General features: G+C 45.7%; 1 protein-coding gene across 1 annotated transcript; it reads right to left on the bottom strand.

Annotated features, from left to right (window-relative positions):
• Positions 1-5,253: 5,253 nt before the first annotated feature.
• On the bottom strand, positions 5,254-16,249 carry LOC148517510 (protein kinase C theta type-like). Its single transcript, XM_088478582.1, has 5 exons — positions 16,176-16,249; positions 14,458-14,593; positions 11,191-11,382; positions 7,597-7,725; positions 5,254-5,403 (listed from the first exon to the last, which is right to left on the bottom strand). The coding sequence occupies exons 1-5, from the start codon at positions 16,247-16,249 to the stop codon at positions 5,254-5,256; spliced, it is 681 nt and encodes a 226-aa protein (XP_088334708.1).
• Positions 16,250-20,085: the final 3,836 nt, after the last annotated feature.

The following is a 20,085-nucleotide window of genomic DNA, read 5'->3' as shown; positions in this document are numbered from 1 at the left end:
GGATATGCTGCAATTAGGGTTAGGCTGCAATTAGAGTTACGGATAAATTGCAATTAGGGTTAGGCTGAAAATAGCGTTATAAACTGCAATTATGGTTAGGCTGCAATTTGGGTTATGGATAAGCTGCAATAAGGGTTAGGCTGCAATTAGAGTTATGTATAAACTGCCATTAGGGTTAGGAATAGGCTGAAATTAAGGTTAAATATAGGCTGCAATTAGGGTTAGGAATAGGATGCAATTAGGGTTAGGGTGGTATATGTTCAGAGTGTCGACATAGAAGGGGTGTCAACATTTACAATGTTGACGATGACATAATGTCAATTAAAAAGGAAGGAAGAGGGGAAGACTTGGAAAAACAATTGCACAGGAGTAAAAGTAGGTCAGAAAATAAAGTCTACTCAGGTAGGGTCTCTACTTCAAGGAAAAGATGGGGGAGCTCCCAATCCAGACATAATGCTGAGCATAAAGCTAAAATGAAGTCTGTTTTCCATGTAAGGAATTTGAGGTCAACAGATTCTAGTAGCTCGAAAAGTGGAAACTGAAAAGCTGAGGACTAAATTTAGGTACTAATGAGCTATCGGCAGAACAGAAGGTAACTAAATGTGCAGGGGTCCATATGTTCTTGTGAGAAGGGTACACACAGGCACCACAATCCTGGGGGGCCTACACTGCACACCATGCACTCATATAATTATTATAATTACTTTTCCAGAGTTCCACATCGGTCGGTTCTGTATACTGAAATCACTGGGAAAATGGCGTGGCAGCCATTTTCCAGGTGACATCATCACGTTGTAGAAAGCCAGAGTCTACTATACTGCCGGAGAAGAGGAGGCCCGCCTGTGGGCTGCACACGGGCCCTCTCCTCTCCTAAATCATCCCCGATATTAATGGTTGTCCTAAGAAATTACTGAATCTGTTGTTTGATCAATCTGAGAGAGAAATATGACTAACTATAACAGTTATTAACTTCTGTGATAATATGAAAATAGGGCATGTTCTAATACAGCTTGGATATTCAGGTTTATAGATGATGGTACATGTGTGTAGTAATATATGCACTCCATGTACTTTTCAATATTATTAAATAGTGATTTCTATTAATTTCTGTCTATTTCACACATATTTATACAGATTGCCCCCAGCGCCATCATCTCTTTTACCCAAGCCCGGGCCTGTTGAAGGGGCCCGGTGGGGACCCGGGTCCTGCAGCCCGCCCCCCACCCCGTCAAAGCTGCCGTTGCTGCCATCAACTTATGGACAGCAGAGAGAGGGGACTGACTGCTACTGAAGCAGCCTCTCCCCAGCACACACGCTGCTGTCACGATGTTTGCTGGGCTAGGGAGTCCTCTCTCCATGCGTTAGTCAGACCTCCCTTCCTGTATTATATGCGGGAGTGGGGAACAATTGCGCCCCCACCCCCTAACACCTGCCCATCCTATGCAGTACGTGCGCAGCAAATGTAGTCTTTTTTTGGGGATGGAGGGGGTCTGGCCACACCTCCCCAGTAGGCCATGCCCCCTCCCTATACCTGGGCCCGGCAGAGCTGTTGGCAGCCCTGCTCAGGATACCGGCAGTCACAATCCCAATGCCAGCATCCCGACAGGGTTAGGAAACCGACAACTGTTGGTATGTATCCTAACCCTGCCTCTATCCCTAAACCTAGCCCTCCCTCCCCGTAGCCTAAACCAAACCCTCCCCCCACAGCCTAATTCTAACCTTCCCCACAGCCTAATTCTAACCCTTCCCCTAGCGTCTAACCCTCCCCCTAACCCCAATACTTACCAGTAGGATTCTGGCGGTCGGGATGCTGGTGTCAGGATTCTGGCACCGGCATTCTGAGCACTGTCATCTGGACCGCCAGGATATAAACTACATCCGGAAATCAGTGCTATGTCCTCAGAAGGTCACATTTATGGGTGATAACAAAGAAATGGGCATTAATCATGGACAGATAGTCATTACACCATAGAGAATATCATTTTTTTATTATAATAACTGGACATAGTGCAAATATCAGCAGCTCACACAGTATATAAAGCAGAAGCTGGTGGAAATTGGGTCTGGCCTGTGGTGGGTGCGCACCCGCGCACGCAGGGGGGTTTCTGAGTACCTAGAAACCCCCCCTGCCAGCTGCTCCATCGCTGCGCAGCTGAACTATTTTTTTTTTTTTTTAAAGAGAAGCTCAGGCAACTGTGCCTGCTGTCATACTGTGCTGGCTGTAGGGGGAGCTGCAGCAGCAGCGCACAGTCCCTCCTAGGCAGTTCACATGGCAGCACCAGCATTGTGAGAGGCTGAGAGGGAGCTGCTGCCGGGTGACAGAGATCTGATCTTACTGCCGGCAGTCTCTCCTGGACTCGAGCTGCACTGCAGGTCTGTGTATAACATGTGGGGTGTAATGATGCCAGAGCTGTATTTATTTGTGTTTTTAAGTGAGAGGTATGTGTCAGTGTAGTCTTTGTCAGTGTGTGTGTCTGTGTCTTTGTCAGTGTGTGTGTCTGTAGTCTGTGTCAGTGTGTGTGTGTCTGTGTCAGTGTGTGTGTCTATAGTCTGTGTGAGTGTGTCAGTGTGAGCCAGGACTTATTGCAGTGATCACTATAGGTTTCCTGTCCAGGCCAGACTCCCCATTTATAGTAGACTCTTCTGTGACTCCTGTTCCCATGTAGACCCGACGTCATTCTCCGCTGCCAAATGCTCCTCTGCTCTGCAAGATGAAGGCAGGATCGTTTTGTTATAAATCAGTCATGTTTATATGGGGCTACTCTGAGACTGACATTAAATCATTAGTTTATTTAAACATGGAAAAGCTGTATGGTGACTCTTCTTTTAGCACCCAAATACTGTACCACTGACCACACTACTGAGCAGAATACCCCAGAACATCACACTATGTATGGCATTTCTCATTCATACAGGGGGCATAAGCAAAACCCAATAATTTTTGAAAGATGACTCCATGAACCATTAACAGTGCTTTATACCTGCCCTCTTACCCCCATTCATAACCATGTACCATTATCCCTCATTATACTGCCCCTCACACTTACCTCCAGCCATAAGTACAGTGATCCCTCATTATACTGCCCCTCACACTTACCTCCAGCTATAATAAGTACAGTGATCCCTCATTATGCTGCCCCTCACACTTACCATCAGTGATCCCTCATTATACTGACCCTCACACTTACATCCAGCCATAACTAAGTACAGTGATCCCTCATTATACTGCTTCTCACACTTACCATCAGTGATCCCTCATTATATTGCCCCTCACACTTACATCCAGCCATAACTAAGTACAGTGATCCCTCATTATACTGCTTCTCACACTTACCATCAGTGATCCCTCATTATACTGCCCCTCACACTTACATCCAGCCATAACTAAGTACAGTGATCCCTCATTATACTGCTTCTCGTACTTACCACCAGTGATCACTCATTATCCTGCCCCTCACACTTACCTCCAGCCACAACTAAGTACAGTGATCCCTCATTATACTGCTTCTCACACTTACCAACAGTGATCCCTCATTATACTGCCCCTCACACTTACATCCAGCCATAACTAAGTACAGTGATCCCTCATTATACTGCTTCTAACACTTACCATCAGTGGTCACTCATTATGCTGCCCCTCACACTTACCTCCAGCCACAACTAAGTACAATGATCCCTCATTATAATGCCTCTCACACTTACCTCCAGCCACAACCAAGTACAATGATCCCTCATTATACTGCCCCTCACACTTACCTCCAGCCATAACTAAGCACAATGATCCCTCATTATACTGCCCCTCACACTTACCTCCAGCCATAACTAAGTACAGTGATCAGTCATTATACTGCCCCTCACACTTACTTCCAGCCATAACTAAGTACAGTGATTCCTCATTATACTGACCCTCACACTTACCTCCAGCCATAACTAAGTACAGTTATCCCTCATTATACTGCCCCTCACACTTACATCCAGCCATAACTAAGTACAGTGATTCCTCATTATACTGACCCTCACACTTACCTCTAGCCACAACTAAGTACAGTTATCCCTCATTATACTACCCCACCTGTCACTTATTATACTATTAGTAGTTCAGGTTTTTCAGTCGGTTTGTGGACGGCTAATGGTCAATTTCAAAACCGACTGTTAGTAAATCTTCAGTTTCTATAGTCGTCTATGTGAAAGTATCATTTGTTGGTCCAATGTTCTAAACTGTTGTAAAGTCAGATTTCTGGTTGGTTTTGCGTCGTTTTTTTACTTTAGTAAATCTCCACTTTGCACACAAGACAGCAAAATGCACAAGAATGCAAAATCAACCAAAACTGACTCTTAGTAACTTTAGCCCATAGTATGGAAAGGTCTTATGTACAATGTAGTAATATATATTTACAGTTCTTCTCTCTCTATCTTACATCTGTCGAGCAGACAATTTATTACATGGGACTAGATTATAGGCTTGTTTATATCTGTGATTTATGAGTACGAGTAGCCAGTCATTGAATTAGGGTAAATAATGTATTCTGTAATCTGATAATACTGAACATTTATTTCCTATTAGTAATTTTGTTGGAATATTGACCATAGATACATCAGTGTCACTATAATGTGGTATATTGTGTTGGGGTGTGCACCATTATACACATCCTGTACATGGTGTGATTAGGGTGTAGAGATGCTGGTGACTGGTGGACCTCAGCAAATACAGAGTTGTGTACACAGCAAATCATTCTACAATCTAAATGTTATAATTTAGTCAAATACTGTAATAGAGTTGATTGTATATAAAAATATTACCTCTGCTGTCCCAAGTTTTGAAGTACAGAGGAACTGCTGCTGCAACTAACATGCCAGTTTTATGGAATGCCGAGATTATCCAGGTGCAAGAAATAATGCTGCTACAGACTTGAGGAGGACACAGCAGATGTTACTACTGTGATTATTGGTAAACAGCAGATGTTACTACTGTGATTGTTGGTAAACAGCAAATGTTACTACTGTGATTATTGGTAAACAGCAGATGTTACTACTGTGATTGTTGGTAAACAGCAGGTGTTACTACTGTATTGTTGATAATCAGCAGATGTTACTACTGTATTGTTGTTAATCAGCAGGTGTTATTGCTGTATTGTTGTTAATCAGCAGGTGTTATTGCTGTATTGTTGGTATTCAGCAGATGGTATTGCTGTATTTGATGTTAATCAGCAGGTGAAAATTGCTGTGATGGAACCAGGCAGGATGTTATGCCGATCACTGGTTGTCCATGGTTCTCCACCGGTCACTTACAAACGAGAATCCACGGAACCGGCGCTCCTCCACCTTAGATATTGGTGGCTCCCGTGATGCTTGAGGTGGTACCAAGTCATCCAGTTTATGATGTTCACAGGTGGTAACTGGGGTCTAGGAACAGGAGACAAATCAGATCCATCATGTAAACACAAAATAAATACACAGTAATTGGGCTCTTTGTCACTGTGTCATAATGAAAAATAATTAGGTAATGTGCAAACTCTGCTTACTAATATTATGCTATACCTGTATGTTGTGTGATTATATAAGCAATCAGTATATTAATATTAGATAATACTGTAACCTGCACATTAGGTGGCAGATATATTTATAATGGTAACTAGATGCCTCACTGACTTTGGGTTGCTGTATAATTACATTGTAGTTTGGATTTACCCTTCTACAATATCAATGCATGTTGCATGTGAAAGGAAGAATATTGCCATAGGCAAATGCAAGGGTTTTTTTGGTTGCCCCTCTCCAGCCCACACCATGACCACAATAGAAATAGTAAACTAATAGAATTATACTAGTGTTGCATGTTCTTCTCAGTATCAGAAATGGTCAGCACCATCTGTGGATCTTTTAATGTGTCAGCCAGAAATAAATACACCTGTGCACCAACTAGGAGATCTGGAAAACATGCACTAAGGGGTGCACTACTACAGACCATCTATAGGGATCATTAATCAAGTGCACAAGGAAACTAATGTGTACATATATGCCCAGGGCAGTGCTAGGTTCTTCTGCTGCTCGCCTAGACTCCTGGACTTGCTCCAATACTCTGGAATTGTGCCCACATCTGAAATAAAAACATTCAGCTCAGGCAGGATGGCCCTACTGCCACATCTAATGGGTTAACTATGTTTGCTGGCCCTTTATATGTCAGAATTATGACACACACAGTACTTTGGGCCTGATTCACTACCGATCGCATCTGAGATTACTTACGCAATCGACCGATCGTTGCATTCTGCGCATGGAACGCAGTGTGTGAACTGAACACTGCGATCGCAGTGACTATGCAGATCCATTGCAGAGTGATTGATAGAAAGTGCCGTTTGTGGGTGGTCACGCGAGGTGGTTGGCGAAACACAGGCGTGCCAGTGCGTTGGAACGCCGTTGCCTGGGCGTGTAAAAATTATCCACTGCAATGCCGTATGCAGCCTGAGGCCTCATAGCGTGAGCTGAAGTTAGCAATTCCTGAGTAAGGTCAGAGCTTGTGCAAGTGTGCGTGAGGCTGCGATGATACTCAATAGTACAGATGGTTTTGCAGTCGTACTAAACAGTACATATGTATGTGTGTAAGGTAAAGTGGGCGTCCTTATGTTCTGCGATGGCATAGTGATCGCAATGGATTAGCATACTACTATCGCAGTGAGTCTGCGTGCATAATCACTATTGCATTCGCAGTTACGATCCTTGCTGAATCAGGCCCTTTGTATGACACAGTGTAAGTGCTAATGATGCCCTCTCCATGGACTGGCCACACTCGCTCAAAATCAAGGATTTCTAAACTCCCTCTAGAAATTCTGCATTTGCCACCGATTGCAATAAATTGGCTGAAAGTAACATATACGGCTGATAATAAACATATACTGTCCATGTGTTTACAATTGAATTTCAAAAACATTCTACAAAATATTCTCCACATTCTGCATTTGGCCACAACATTTTTACTGCAGTCATTTAGCCATACTGTGGGCCTGATCCAGCAAGGATGACAAGTAAGAGATTGCATGTACTTGTCCGCTGCGAGAATATGCTAATGAATGTTATCTCAATGCCATCACACAGCCAGCATAGAGATGCCTACTGCTACCGAGTAACATCGGCCCCTCACGCACAATTACAGCAGGGTTGACCTTACTCAGAAATTGCTAACCTCATCGCACGCAGTGTGTGCACAAGCTGTGTATGTCGTTGCAGTGGCTAATTTATGCACGCCCATGAAAATGGACAGACACGCCTGCGTTTCACCAACCACTCCCCCGCCACCATCCCCAAATGCTCGCGGCCTGTCACTCACTCTGCGATGGATTCCTATCTGTGAAGGTGAACGCAGTGTGATCGCAATGCTAACTCGTGCAGTGCATGCGCAGTACGCACCATCGGCCGATCTGCATACACTGTTGCAGTTGCGATCTGTAATGAATCAGGTCCATTGTCCCTCTAGATTGGCATTTGTGTGACCATTTGTACTATAACATTCATCTCTCCTGATCACCAGCATTGTCTATGAGATAATAGGACTGTATGATGGAGCACATATTGTGTACATTCCTATATTGTACATATACTTACCGGCGGCATTATGAATGGGGGACATATCCTGCCAGCCTCCAGGTCTTCCCAGTTAATGGGCCAGAAAAACTGATGATCTTTGATGTTAATATATAGTCGCTGCCTTCTTTCTGGGGATTTGCATAGGAACTATCAAAGGAATAAACAGAAAAGTATAGAGTGTTAATGGTAGATAAGCACTAGCTGACCAATGTCATACCTTTTCCTTATGCTACTTTATTCTCAGGATGACATGTATAAAATATTACATTTTGTCTTACAACTACAGCCATGGCCAAAAGTTTTGAGAATGACACACGTATTGGTTTTCACAAAGTCTGCTGCTTCAGTTTTTGCATATACTCCAGAATGTCATGAAGAGTGATCAGATGATTTGCAATTAATTGCAAAGTCCCTCTTTGCCATGACAATGAACTTAAGAGCTGATTCAGAGCCGCTCGCTAGATGTGTATGCAAATTGCGTAGGCAGTGCAATCGCACAGCAATGCATTTGCACGCCCAGTATTTCTTAAGCTGCATACACACACAACGATTTTTTTAATGAACGATTTGAGTAAATGATTTTTTCCCTTGAAAAATGTACTAAAATCGTTTACTAAAGTTGTTCATTTACTAAGTGTCATGAACGATTTTTATGAACTACAAACGATTTTTGCATATTCCCTTAATGAAAATCGTTGAGTTGACAAGTCTGACTGAACGACAAACTACAAACGTGAACGCGCATGAACGATAATCGTTCATCGTTTGACTCAGAAAGTGAACGATTTTTGCCATCAATTTTTGTTAAACGATATCGTTTAACGATAATCATTAAAAAAATCGTTGTGTGTGTATGCAGCTTTAGAGAGCGATCACATAGTGTATGCAGACATCCCCCAGCCTGTCTTAAGATCCTCACTTGTGCACATCATGCCCAGGAAGTGTATCCAACCATCGGTACATGACCATACCCTGCCGCAAGCACTGCGAGCACTTCTGTGTAAATACAAGCCAGGTGACGTGTACTATGATGCTGTCTTATAATTATGCACACTACTAAAATGTAGTTGAGATGCTCAGGCATGCCTGTGTTTGCACCTCCACTCCCTTGTTTTTAATGGCCAGCCCCTGTTACCACCTACAAACTGCTTCCCCTGTCACTCACTCTGCTGGGCTGTCTATGCGCAGTGAGCAAACACATTGTGAGCTTTCGCTAAGGTATGCGCACTGCAATGCATACACACTGCATACCATCGGCAGCAGCGAACGTTTGCATCTTAGCAAGTGGGTCTGAATGAGCTCCTTAATCCCAAAAACAAAGGCCCTCATTCAGAGCCGTTCGCTATTTGCGGTCGTTCGTTTAAAAACAAGGGGTGGCTATTCAAATGATCCGTACGCACATTGCAGTCTGTTCACACCTCTAAGTCTGAACGAACGAGCAAAACATACGCTTGTTTATTTGTTAAAAACGCCCCCTGGCCGCACGCATCCTACGTCATGTCCGCTATTTATTAGATTAATCGAGTACATCGACCAGCGTATGAACTGCTCGCTATTCTTGTGGTTGGTGTTTGCTACCACAAATTTGCGAGCAGTTCTGGCTCTAAAATAATCCAGTGACGTGGTCAATGACGCTGCTGTTTTAAATATACACACCCATAAAATGCCCGTTTTGACCTTTAAGCACGCCTGCGTTCGGATCTCCACTCCCCATTTTCAACCACCTTCCCCTGTTACCACCCACATACGCCTCATTCTGTCACTCAAAATAGCAGGCACTCGCTATATAGCGTACAAACGATTTTCGGCCGCACTGACTGGTTCGCGCATGCGTACTAAAAAGCGTACGCATGCGCAGATGTGCAAACATCGCTCGGAACGAGCGTACTGCCGCTAACGAGCGGCTCTGAATGAGGGCCAAAATTTCCACAGCATTTCACCCCTGCCACAAAAGGACCAGCTGGCGACATATCAGTGATTCTCTCGTTAACACAGGTGATGCTGATTGAGTTAGAATTAACAGACTGGAAGCTTTAAAAGGAGGGTGGTGCTTGAAATCATTATTCTTCCTCTGTTAACCATGGTTACCTGCAAGGAAACACGTGCAGTCATCATTGCTTTGTACAAAAAGGGCTTCACAGGCAAGGATACTGCTGCTAGTAAGATTGCACCTAAATCAACCATTTATCGGATCATGAAGAACTTCAAGGAGAGAGGTTCAATAGTTGTGAAGAAGGCTTCGGTGTGCCCAAGAAAGTCCAGCATGCACCAGGACCGTCTCCTAAAGTTGATGCAGCGGGATTGGGGCACCAACAGTGCAGAGCTTGCTCAGGAATGGCAGCAGGCAGATGTGAGTGCATATTAACGCACAGTGAGGCGATGACTTTTGAAGGATGGCCTGGTGTCAAGAAGTGCAGCAAAGAAGCCACTTCTCTCTAGAAAAAACATCAGGGACAGACTGATATTCTGCAAAAGGTACAGGGATTGACTGCTGAGGACTGGGGTAAAGTTATTTTCTCTGATGAATCCCCTTTCAGATTGTTTAGGGCATCTGGAAAATCACTTGTCTGGAGAAGGAAAGGTGAGCACTACCTTCAGTCCTGTGTCATGCCAACAGTAAAGCATCCTGAGGCCATTCATGTGTGGGGTTGCTTCTCAGCCAAGGGAGTGGGCTCACTCACAATTTTGCCTAAGAGCACAGCCATGAATAAAGAATGGTACCAAAACATCCTCCAAGAGCAACTTCTCCCAAGAACAGTTTGGTGTCAAACAATGCCTTTTCCAGCATGATGGAGCACCTTGCCATAAGGCAAAAGTGATAACTAAGTGGCTAGGGGAACAGGTCCATGGCCAGGAAACTCCCCAGCAGAGCTGTAACTAGACTTTTTGGTGCCCTGAGCCAGAAAGGACATTAGCACCCCCCATTTTTCAAATAGGGACATAACGCACCCAAAAAAAGGGGAAAGGCCTCATGGGAAAGGACCAGGGAAGAGATGGGGTAGGCCAGAAAATGCTTGGATGAAATAAGAGGAAGCTAGAAGTGAGAATGATAATAAACAGAAAATTAACAGGCCTGAACATTGCCGCTTGTCCTGCGGAGCCCTAGTTACAGCCCTGCTCCCCAGACCTTAATCCCATTGAGAACTTTTGGTCAATCCTCAAGAGGCGGGTGGACAAACAAAAACCCACAAATTCTGACAAACTCCAAGCATTGATTAGGCAAGAATGGGCGGCCATCAGTCAGTATGTGGCCCAGAAGTTGATTGACAGCATGCCAGGGCGAATTGCAGAGGTCTTGAAAAAGAAGGGTCAGCACTGCAAATATTGACTCATTGCATAAATAAACTTAATGTAATTGCCAATAAAAGCCTGACACTTATGAAATGCTTGTAATTTTACTTCAGTATACCATAGTAACATCTGACAAAAACACAGAAGCAGCAAACTTTGTGAAAACCAATACTTGTGTCAATCAAACCATTTGGCCATGGCTGTACATTTGCTGGGAGTGTATTCATTAGTATTAATGTATGTTCTCAGACCTGTGCCTTATTTCCCCTGTGACAGTATAATCTCCTGACCCTGTGATAAGCCTGTATACTGCATACTCACTCGCTTTAGGATGTTACTGATGCCAGGACTGAGTTCCTTTGGGTAGACTGGGTTATCATTGAGGACAGATTTTATAACCTCAACAGACTCTTCACCACAGTAAAAGGGTTGGTCTCCTGTGGCCATCTCAAATACCATGACACCCAAGGAAAAAATGTCTGCCATGGCATCATACGGCTTCTTTCTAAGCATCTGTAAAAACATGATGGAGAAACAGATGATTAGTACATTGTCCAACCTGGCAGGAGGCACCGGGTTATGCTGACAGCTCTCCTTTTTGTGCACAATGAAACATCTGATGGAAGGAAGAATATCAATGAACATATACAGGCAATTACACAGACAGCATTCAGCTGAGGGTTTATATGAGGGAAATCAATTACTAAATTAAAATAACTGTTATGATAAATAATGACCGTGTATATTATACTAGAGAGCCAAAGCAAACACCGAGGCAAATGAGGCAATCACAGCAATAAATATGGAGAAAGTGCAATGGTTACTGTTATATAGAAATATGATCATGTACATAAAGCTGTGGTGCCCAGTAGAGTAGTCAGCAGTTGGTATACATGGAGCTGCAGCGTGATGCTGGCACATTAGTGGGTGGAGAGACTTGGCAGCATTACTCGTCAGTGGAATCTTCTGTGAATGATGGAAGACAGAAGACACAAGTGACGGGGAAGCTACTGATACTTTCAGCCGCTTATGTCACAGGAAGCGCTGGATAAGCTGCAGCGTGCAGAAGTACACCTGGGGGACTGCAGAGGAAGGACAGCTTGGCCATCTTTTTGGAAGCTATTTAAATATGGAAGTGGGAACATCAAGAGGGGTGAGAGCTCCCTGACTGAATGTACCACAAGGTCATAAGACTCATTTGGGGAATGAATACCCTGTGGAAGCCATTCATACACTGTACTGCTTACTATATATTGTTACTGAATCATTCCTGGTATAGGCTTTTACTCTTTGGTAAAAGGTTTTTATTAATGTAAACTCACTCATCTACTAAGCTCTCACCCACACCTCTCCTCCCTACATCTCCAGCCTCATCTCCTCACATGCTTCCTCCCACCCTCATCTCTCTGCTAATCTCCCTGATCACCACTTCCCACTCTCACAGTCAGGACTTCTCCTGGGCCTCTCCTAACCTCTGGAACTCCCTCCCTCACTCCATTAGTCTTTCACCTGCTTCCCAGACTTTACATGTATTGTTTTCATTCTACCCTACTACCCTCCCTACTACCTCTATAGTCTCTGCCCATCTCTACTTTACCCTCTGCCCCCTATTGTGTCCACCCATATCCCCTATAGATCATAAGATCGTGAGAGCAGGGCCCTCTTCCCTTTTTTCATCTCTACATAATTATGCTAAGTGAACATTGCAATGCTTGGGTCTATTCATAAATAACAATGTTCCCACACCATGTTGCCGCATATCACAGTGATATGCAATATGACATCTTATATAGGAAGAAGCAGTGATAGCCTCTTTCTCTGGCCAAAAACTCCACTTCACTGCCTAATAATTACACCCCTATGTGACTATGGGCCTAATACAGAGGTGAATGCAGTGCAGCGATTTTTTTCCACATACTGTGATTGATTAGTAACGATGGGGGGAGGTAACGGGTGTGAAGATACAAAAACACAGGCATGTCACCACCGTATTCTGGGCCCCTCCTAGTCAGTCTCTGCGCATTTGTTTGCAGATGGACTGGGCCCGGCCTCTTAGTTGAGACGGACATTATGAGACACCGTAGGGTTGCTCAGAAGTTCAATTCTGGGACCGATGTTGGGGCTATTGTATGTAAGCGGCGGGTCCGAGACGCCAGCCGGTGGGCATCTCTGTACACAAGACAGCGGCTGAGTCATTAACATATTTTCACAAGTCCGCTGCATCTGAAATCTCAGTTACAGTACGAATGCAACAGCTGCCACCTCTGCATCAGCCCCTATGTAACATTGCTTACTTGGATATATTAGTCTGTACTTATATAATTTTGTGTCACTTCTCTTCCTCTTGAAAATATTCTTCTGGACTATAACCTGATTCAGAGATGGACCCTAATCGTGCTGCAAATGTGTACACAGCGACTGTGCAAGAATATGCAAATGTCACAGTCACCTAGATTTGTATTGAGCCGCCCACCGGTGACTTCACAAATCCAAGTGACTGTACAAAGACCCAGCATTAGTCATAGATCAGTCGATTATAGGAGTCCTGAGTAACCCTATTGTCACACAGAGTGTCCACGGCAACTGAGAACCATTTTTCTGCGTACGGGATCACAGACAGCGACATGTACCCAAAATGGTCACCAAATGCCTCCCCCTTTACTCCCCCCAAATGTTCCCGGCCTGTCAATCACACTGCAAGAAAATAGTCGCTCAGACAGCTGGCGGTAATGGAACTTGATACATGCTCAGATTCCGATAATTGCTCAATTGCGCAAACATCTGCATTGCGGTCCTGATTCAAAGTAATATGCAAACCCGATGGTATGTGTACTATTGCGATGTTAGAAAACTGGTGCATGAGCAGGATCTGTACTACACAGGCGCCAGTCTCTACTGCAAGATCTCTCACAGTTCCCCAAAGCTAGAGCCTGATTCACAGGCTGCGGCCATTTGGGGGTGGGGAGTGGGTGGAGCTAGCCTCCATGTCTTGTCCCATTATTGTAAGAGTGTTGAGGCCAGGGTCTGCGTCTTCCAACACAAACTTCCTGGCCTCGACTACGCAGCTGCTAGGGGCAATCTGAGTAACCTCAGGGTTACTCAGATTGCAGGTTGTCTTGAAGAACATCTGATGCTGCATCTTAGGGCACAGCAATTGTATATGCGATGCTGTCATGAGGCCTCTATGTACACAAGACGCTTCCTGCTGCATTAGTATATCAGCTGTACGGTATTGCACAGCTAATTCCCTGCAGCTGTGCAATACCACACAATGCTGGCTTAGGCCCTGACTCAGACCCTGCGTCCATCCCTGACTCAGACCCAGCGTCCATCCCTGACTCAGACCCTGCATCCATCCCTGACTCAGACCCTGCATCCATCCCTGACTCAGGCCCTGCGTCCATCCCTGACTCAGACCCTGCATCCATCCCTGACTCAGGCCCTGCGTCCATCCCTGACTCAGACCCTGCATCCATCCCTGACTAAGACCCTGTGTTTAGATATCATTAAGAACCAAGATGTTGTCCGATTAATAGTGAAATGGAGATACAGTATGAGAAGCCTGTAGCCAATTAATCTGTTACTCACCTCAGGGGCCATGTAACCCACCGTCCCAGCAGCTCCTGATATCTTCTGGCCATTGGTGTTTTTAACTGCGAGGCCAAAATCACCAATTTTGGCATGGCCAACAGCATCCAGGAGCACATTCTCTGGTTTGATGTCCCTGTGAGGAGAATGAGTGTAAGTTCTGCCTGTCAGACAGCTACCAGCTGTACAACTTTGTTTGTTACAGAGAAAGATTCCCAGAGACACAATAAGAACCATGTCAGCGACACAGTGGGAAAAAGGGATCAGTGGTGTAAAACATGGTGACTGTAGGGAGGCAATCACTGTGACTGACAGCTGCATAGAGTCACTATGGGGCCTATTTATTAGTTATCAGCTTTTAGACCTAATAAACATAATTTCTTATCTATATCTATAGTGGCAGCCATTGCCGTGCAGACATCCTATGGATCCCTTTCCCAATAACTATCTGAAGATGGTGTTAGCTACTGGGGCCAAGCTCCAGAATACTTCACATTCCAGAGCTTGGTAAAATCGGCATATACAGTATGCAGCCCCCATATAAACCTATAGAAACCTATGGGGGCTGCTTTTGTGATTAAACTGGGGGATTGCAGCAGATATCCCCAATATGTGCTGAGATTCCCTATACATACATTCAGGGGTTACTTAATATTTGCAGGTACCACCTAAAAAATTGTATTTTCAGGGGAAATCTATGATAAATAGGCCCCTATGTATGCGGTTGGATAAAGAGGGAGATAAGAGGGTGTGTGAAGCAGTCACAAGAACCTCGCCCTACATATCATGTAACTCAAGAATGAATGATCCCCCATTTGCAGAAAAGGGCAGCGACACTTCTCTATAGCCTGACCCCCAGCAACATAATAGCTATACTGTAACTGCATATAGGGGGTTACTGTATGTGATCATTAGAAATAATGAGTTACCTATGGATAATGCCCCTTGAGTGGAGGAATTGGAGCCCACAAAGGATTTCTGCTGTTAAAAATCTGATGAGGAAGAAAGAACATAAATATTAATAGCAAATATTTTTAAAGTAAAATGACCAATAATGAGATAGTACATTCCCCCTGATATAGTATCAGAGTATAAGAGTGACACGTGACATATTATTATCACACATGGGGCGGGATGCATGATGCATTGCACTCGCGATGCATTCCACCGGTCATCGCATGCATGCTGGTGTTGGTATAGCTGGTATGCATGACGATCACCGCAAAGGACCACTCTGTCGGTACGAGCATCCCTTTGCGAAGGAGGGACATTCGGGTCTTTGACCCAGAAGCCCCTCTGGCATGTGTTGTGGAGGATGCTGGGAAGGATTCAATTGGAAACCTCTCTCAGCACTCTGCTGAGAGAAGCCCATGGGCTCCTATTGATAATCCCAACAGGAAGATGTCGTTACCCACCGCGCCCTCCGAGGCTAGGTGCATATGAGAAATGCACATTTTCGACCACATTTCTGCCCTTGATGCATCCCGCCCATGCTCTTTGTATAGCTGAGTAACACAATGGAGCCCCTGTGTCCAGGAGACTCTGTATTATACACAGACCTGTCACCATGGACACCTATAAAGGCCCAGCCTGGATTTGTTAGGCCGCATAGGCCGGGTCCTACTGCAGCCCAGGTGCAGGGATGGAAACACTGATGTTACTATTTGTCATATCAATAATAATAATAATAGTAATAATATACCCACGTTCTTTCTTACCTGCTAGTGGCATCACCTAATGGGGCACTCTTCTCTATTAGCTGGTATAGATCTCCCCCACTCAGGTACTCCATGATGAATATGATGTGTTCCTGTATAGGAATCAGAGAGTATGATATAAGTTACATTATGGACATTACTCTGACACACAGCAGATTATAATCAGTAATACTCAGTCACCACTAGTGATGTGAATGAGCCCAATGTATACGCTGTATACAGCCCATCTTCTGTCTGAGATGGGCCTCTACATATATAATGCCCACAGGACACGGGGTAAGTGATTGAGTCAGTGCTGGACAGTGAGGAGCACGGGATGAAGGATCCCAGATACTACACAAATGTACAGAATTAGGATAATAAACCTCTGTGTCAGAATAATGCGTCATACAATATGTGCCATTGGAATTATGCGGGGGTCCAGTAATGGTAAAATAATTGTCTTATATTACAGAAGCTGTGATATTCAGAAGTTAGTTACAATTATGACAGATACAGAGACTCTTACCGGGGTCTGGGATGCTGCATAGCCATGGGTGAAGAAAGTGCTGTTGCCAGTGACTTGCAGGATGTCCCGCTCTATAAATATAGGGTTCTTGCCCCTGAGTAGTGTCCTCTTCTTCACCAGTTTTACTGCCAGCTGCTCTCTGCTGTTGGGGTGGGATGCCAGCAGTACCTGCATGAGACAGATAATTTTACTGGTATGAATGAATACCCCTTTCCCACTGCTGCAATAACCCTGGTTATTGCCGGGTCGATCCAGGTCACTGCTGAGTGGAAAATGGTCCTGGAAAAATAACCCAAGTCAAGTGACCGAGGAATCTAACCCAGGTCACGACCAGAGTTGATATCAGAAAGGAACTGAGTATCGGTCCACTATAAACAGCATGACCAGAGTCACGATGACCCGGGTCATTCCTCAAACCAGGGGTTGGCCTGGCTTCAGTAACGCTTGGAGAATACATCAGCTTCAAAAGTCCACTGTAATGCCGGACCTGGGATATAACTCAGGTCCAGCTGCTGGTGTAAAAGGGGTAAAACCTGGCTCTGACCCGTGCTTACTCTGTGCTCAGTGCTCACAGCTGGGTTTTTGGTGGGATAGGGTATAAGAGTTAGAAGAAATTTGCAATGTTATTTAGCTGTGGAACCTGCCTGGCTGACACTCCCAAAGATCATTGTACAAACAGGAGACAGCAAGATAAATTGATAACAGCAAGGTGAGAATGTCCCATCACCCCGTATGGAAAGTACAGGGGATGAGCGTCTTCCCTGAGCCCAGGATTGTAGATCTTTTGTGCCCAACATTTATTACAGAAAGCCCAATCTCCCCATCTAGTAGATCCTTGTGGGTCTTCACTTGTTCCTGAGATACCAACCATCACCAGCTTCTCAGCCCCTATAGTCTCTGTAATAGCCTGTACACAAACAGGACATTGAAGTGAGGTTATTTGGTGACTGTTCTGGGCAACAAAATGTAAGAACAATGGAGCCCCAGTTTTGAGCAGACAGCACCATATCCATACCTCCCAACTGTCCTGCATTCAGCGGGACAGTCCGGTTTTTCTGGGACTGTCCCACTGTCCCACCCGCGGGCCGCAGTGTCCAGCGGTAGGGGGAAGTTGGGGGAAGCATACACCACTGCTCTGCATAGCAGAGCAGCGGATATGCAGAGCACAGCATCTATTCACAGCATCCGGGGGCAGCCCAGCATCTCGGAGATGCTGGGCACGCCTTTTAGTGATGTAAATGGGGGTGTGCCATTAGGCCACACCTCCTTTACCATCTCGTAATGCCCCCTTTTCGGGCGCGCATCTCCAGTCACAAATGTTGGGAAGTATGCCATATCTAACATTGGCCTATTACATGTACTATATCTCAGCTCTGTTAAAACGCAGAGCAGAACTGTCCCCTAGCACCTCAGAGGTAACAGAGGATTTCAGAGCAGGGAGTGGTACAACAGGCTGTATGATAATAACTAATATCATTGCCATGCATGTGTGACCTAGCTCCGCCCTGACACCTACACTGGCCACGCCCCTGTCAGCTGTTCTAAGCAACAGTCCAAAACCATATATGGAGGTGAGTGTGGGAATGTGCCACTGTATCCTCTATATTTGCCTATTTACATAGGCCCCATTGTATTTTTAATGGAGAGCTCCCAATGTAAACACCTATGTGCATGTAATGATAATTATATTTAGATATGAGCGGTAAAGATTCTGTGGAATCCAAATCGCTCTGAACATAGGGGATCCGAGTCCACCCGAACCCTGTTCAAGTGTTCCCTGCCTGACTCAGATCCCCGTTAGAGGCCGAGCCGCAGCCTCCTGATGTTGGATTCTCGCGAGAGAATCCAACGTCAGGGCTCCTCTAGTGTAGGGCAGACCACTGTGATAGCTGTCTGCCCTACACAGACACAAACACACAGCCGCCAGCGGCAGCTGTGTGTTTGTAAAAGCAGCCAATGAGAGTCAGGCAGACTCTTATTGGCTGCTGCACGGAGGGAGACGGTTGGAGCTCACTCATGAGCTCCGTCTTCCGCCTCCCTCCACGCGTAACAGAGTAGAGCAGAGTGTACGGAGACAGGAGCGGGGATTCAGGTAAGTACTACTGGGGGCCTGCTAATGGGGGCACTACTACTGGGGGCCTACTACTGGGGGCACTACTACTGGGGGGCATACTACTGGGGGCATGCTAATGGGGTCACTGATACTGGGGGGCATACTACTACTGGGGGCATGCTTATGGGGGACTACTGCTGGGGGCCTGCTATGGAGGGCATACTACTATGGGGCATACTACTGGGGGAATGCTAATGGGGGCACTACTACTAGAGGGCATACTACTACTGGAGGCATACTACTGGGGGCCTGCTAATGGGGGCACTACTACTGAGGAACTGCTAATGGGGGCACTACTACTTTGGGGCATACTACTATTGGGGCTTGCTACTGGGGGCACTGCTACTGGGGCCTGCTACTGGGGCATGCTAATGGGGGCACTACTACTGGGGGCCTGCTAATGGGGGCACTGCTACTGGGGGGCATACTACTACTGTGGGCACTACTATTGGGGGCCTGCTAATGGGGCACTACTACTGGGGGCACCACTACTGGGGGCATGCTAATGGGGGCACTACTACTGGGGGCCTGCTAATGGGGGCACTACTACTGGGGGGCATACTACTAGGGCATGCTACTGGGGGCATTACTACTGGGGGCCTGCTAATGGGGGGCATACTACTGGGGGGTACTACTACTGGGTGCCTGCTAATGGGGTGCACTGCTACTAGGGGGGCATGCTACTACTGGGGGCACTGCTTCTTGGGGCATACTACTGGGGGCATGCTAATGGGGGCACTGTTACTGGGGGCATACTGCTACTGGGGGCACTACACTGGGGGCCTGCTAATGGGGGCCTGCTAATGGGGGCACTGCTACTGGGTGGCATACTACTACTGGGGGCACTACTACTGGGGGGCATACTACTGGGGGCCTGCTAATGGGGGCACTACTACTGGGGGGCATACTACTGGGGGCACTGCTAATGGGGGCACTACTACTGGGGGGCATTCTACTGGGGGCACTGCTACTGGGGGGCATACTACTACTGGGGGCACTGCATAGGGAGCCCTCCTATGAAGGGGACTGCATAGGGGGCACCACTACTAGGGGCATTGTGTAAGGGACACCACTGCTGTGGGCATTGTATAAGTGGCACTACTACTGTGGGCATTGTATAAGGGGCATTACTACTTTGGGCTTTGTGTATAAGGGTCATTACTGTGGACATTGTGTAAAATGGTCACTACTGTGGGCATTGTGTAAAAGGGTCACTACTGTGGGCTTTGTGTATAAGGGTCACTACTGTGGGCATTGTGTAAAAGGGTCACTACTGTTGGCATTGTGTA

This window comes from Taudactylus pleione, unplaced genomic scaffold (genome assembly GCF_031769625.1).
Source record: "Taudactylus pleione unplaced genomic scaffold, aTauple2 ptg000215l, whole genome shotgun sequence".
In the NCBI taxonomy this organism is placed as follows: domain Eukaryota; kingdom Metazoa; phylum Chordata; class Amphibia; order Anura; family Myobatrachidae; genus Taudactylus; species Taudactylus pleione.
This window is presented reverse-complemented; position numbering and strand designations above follow the sequence as displayed.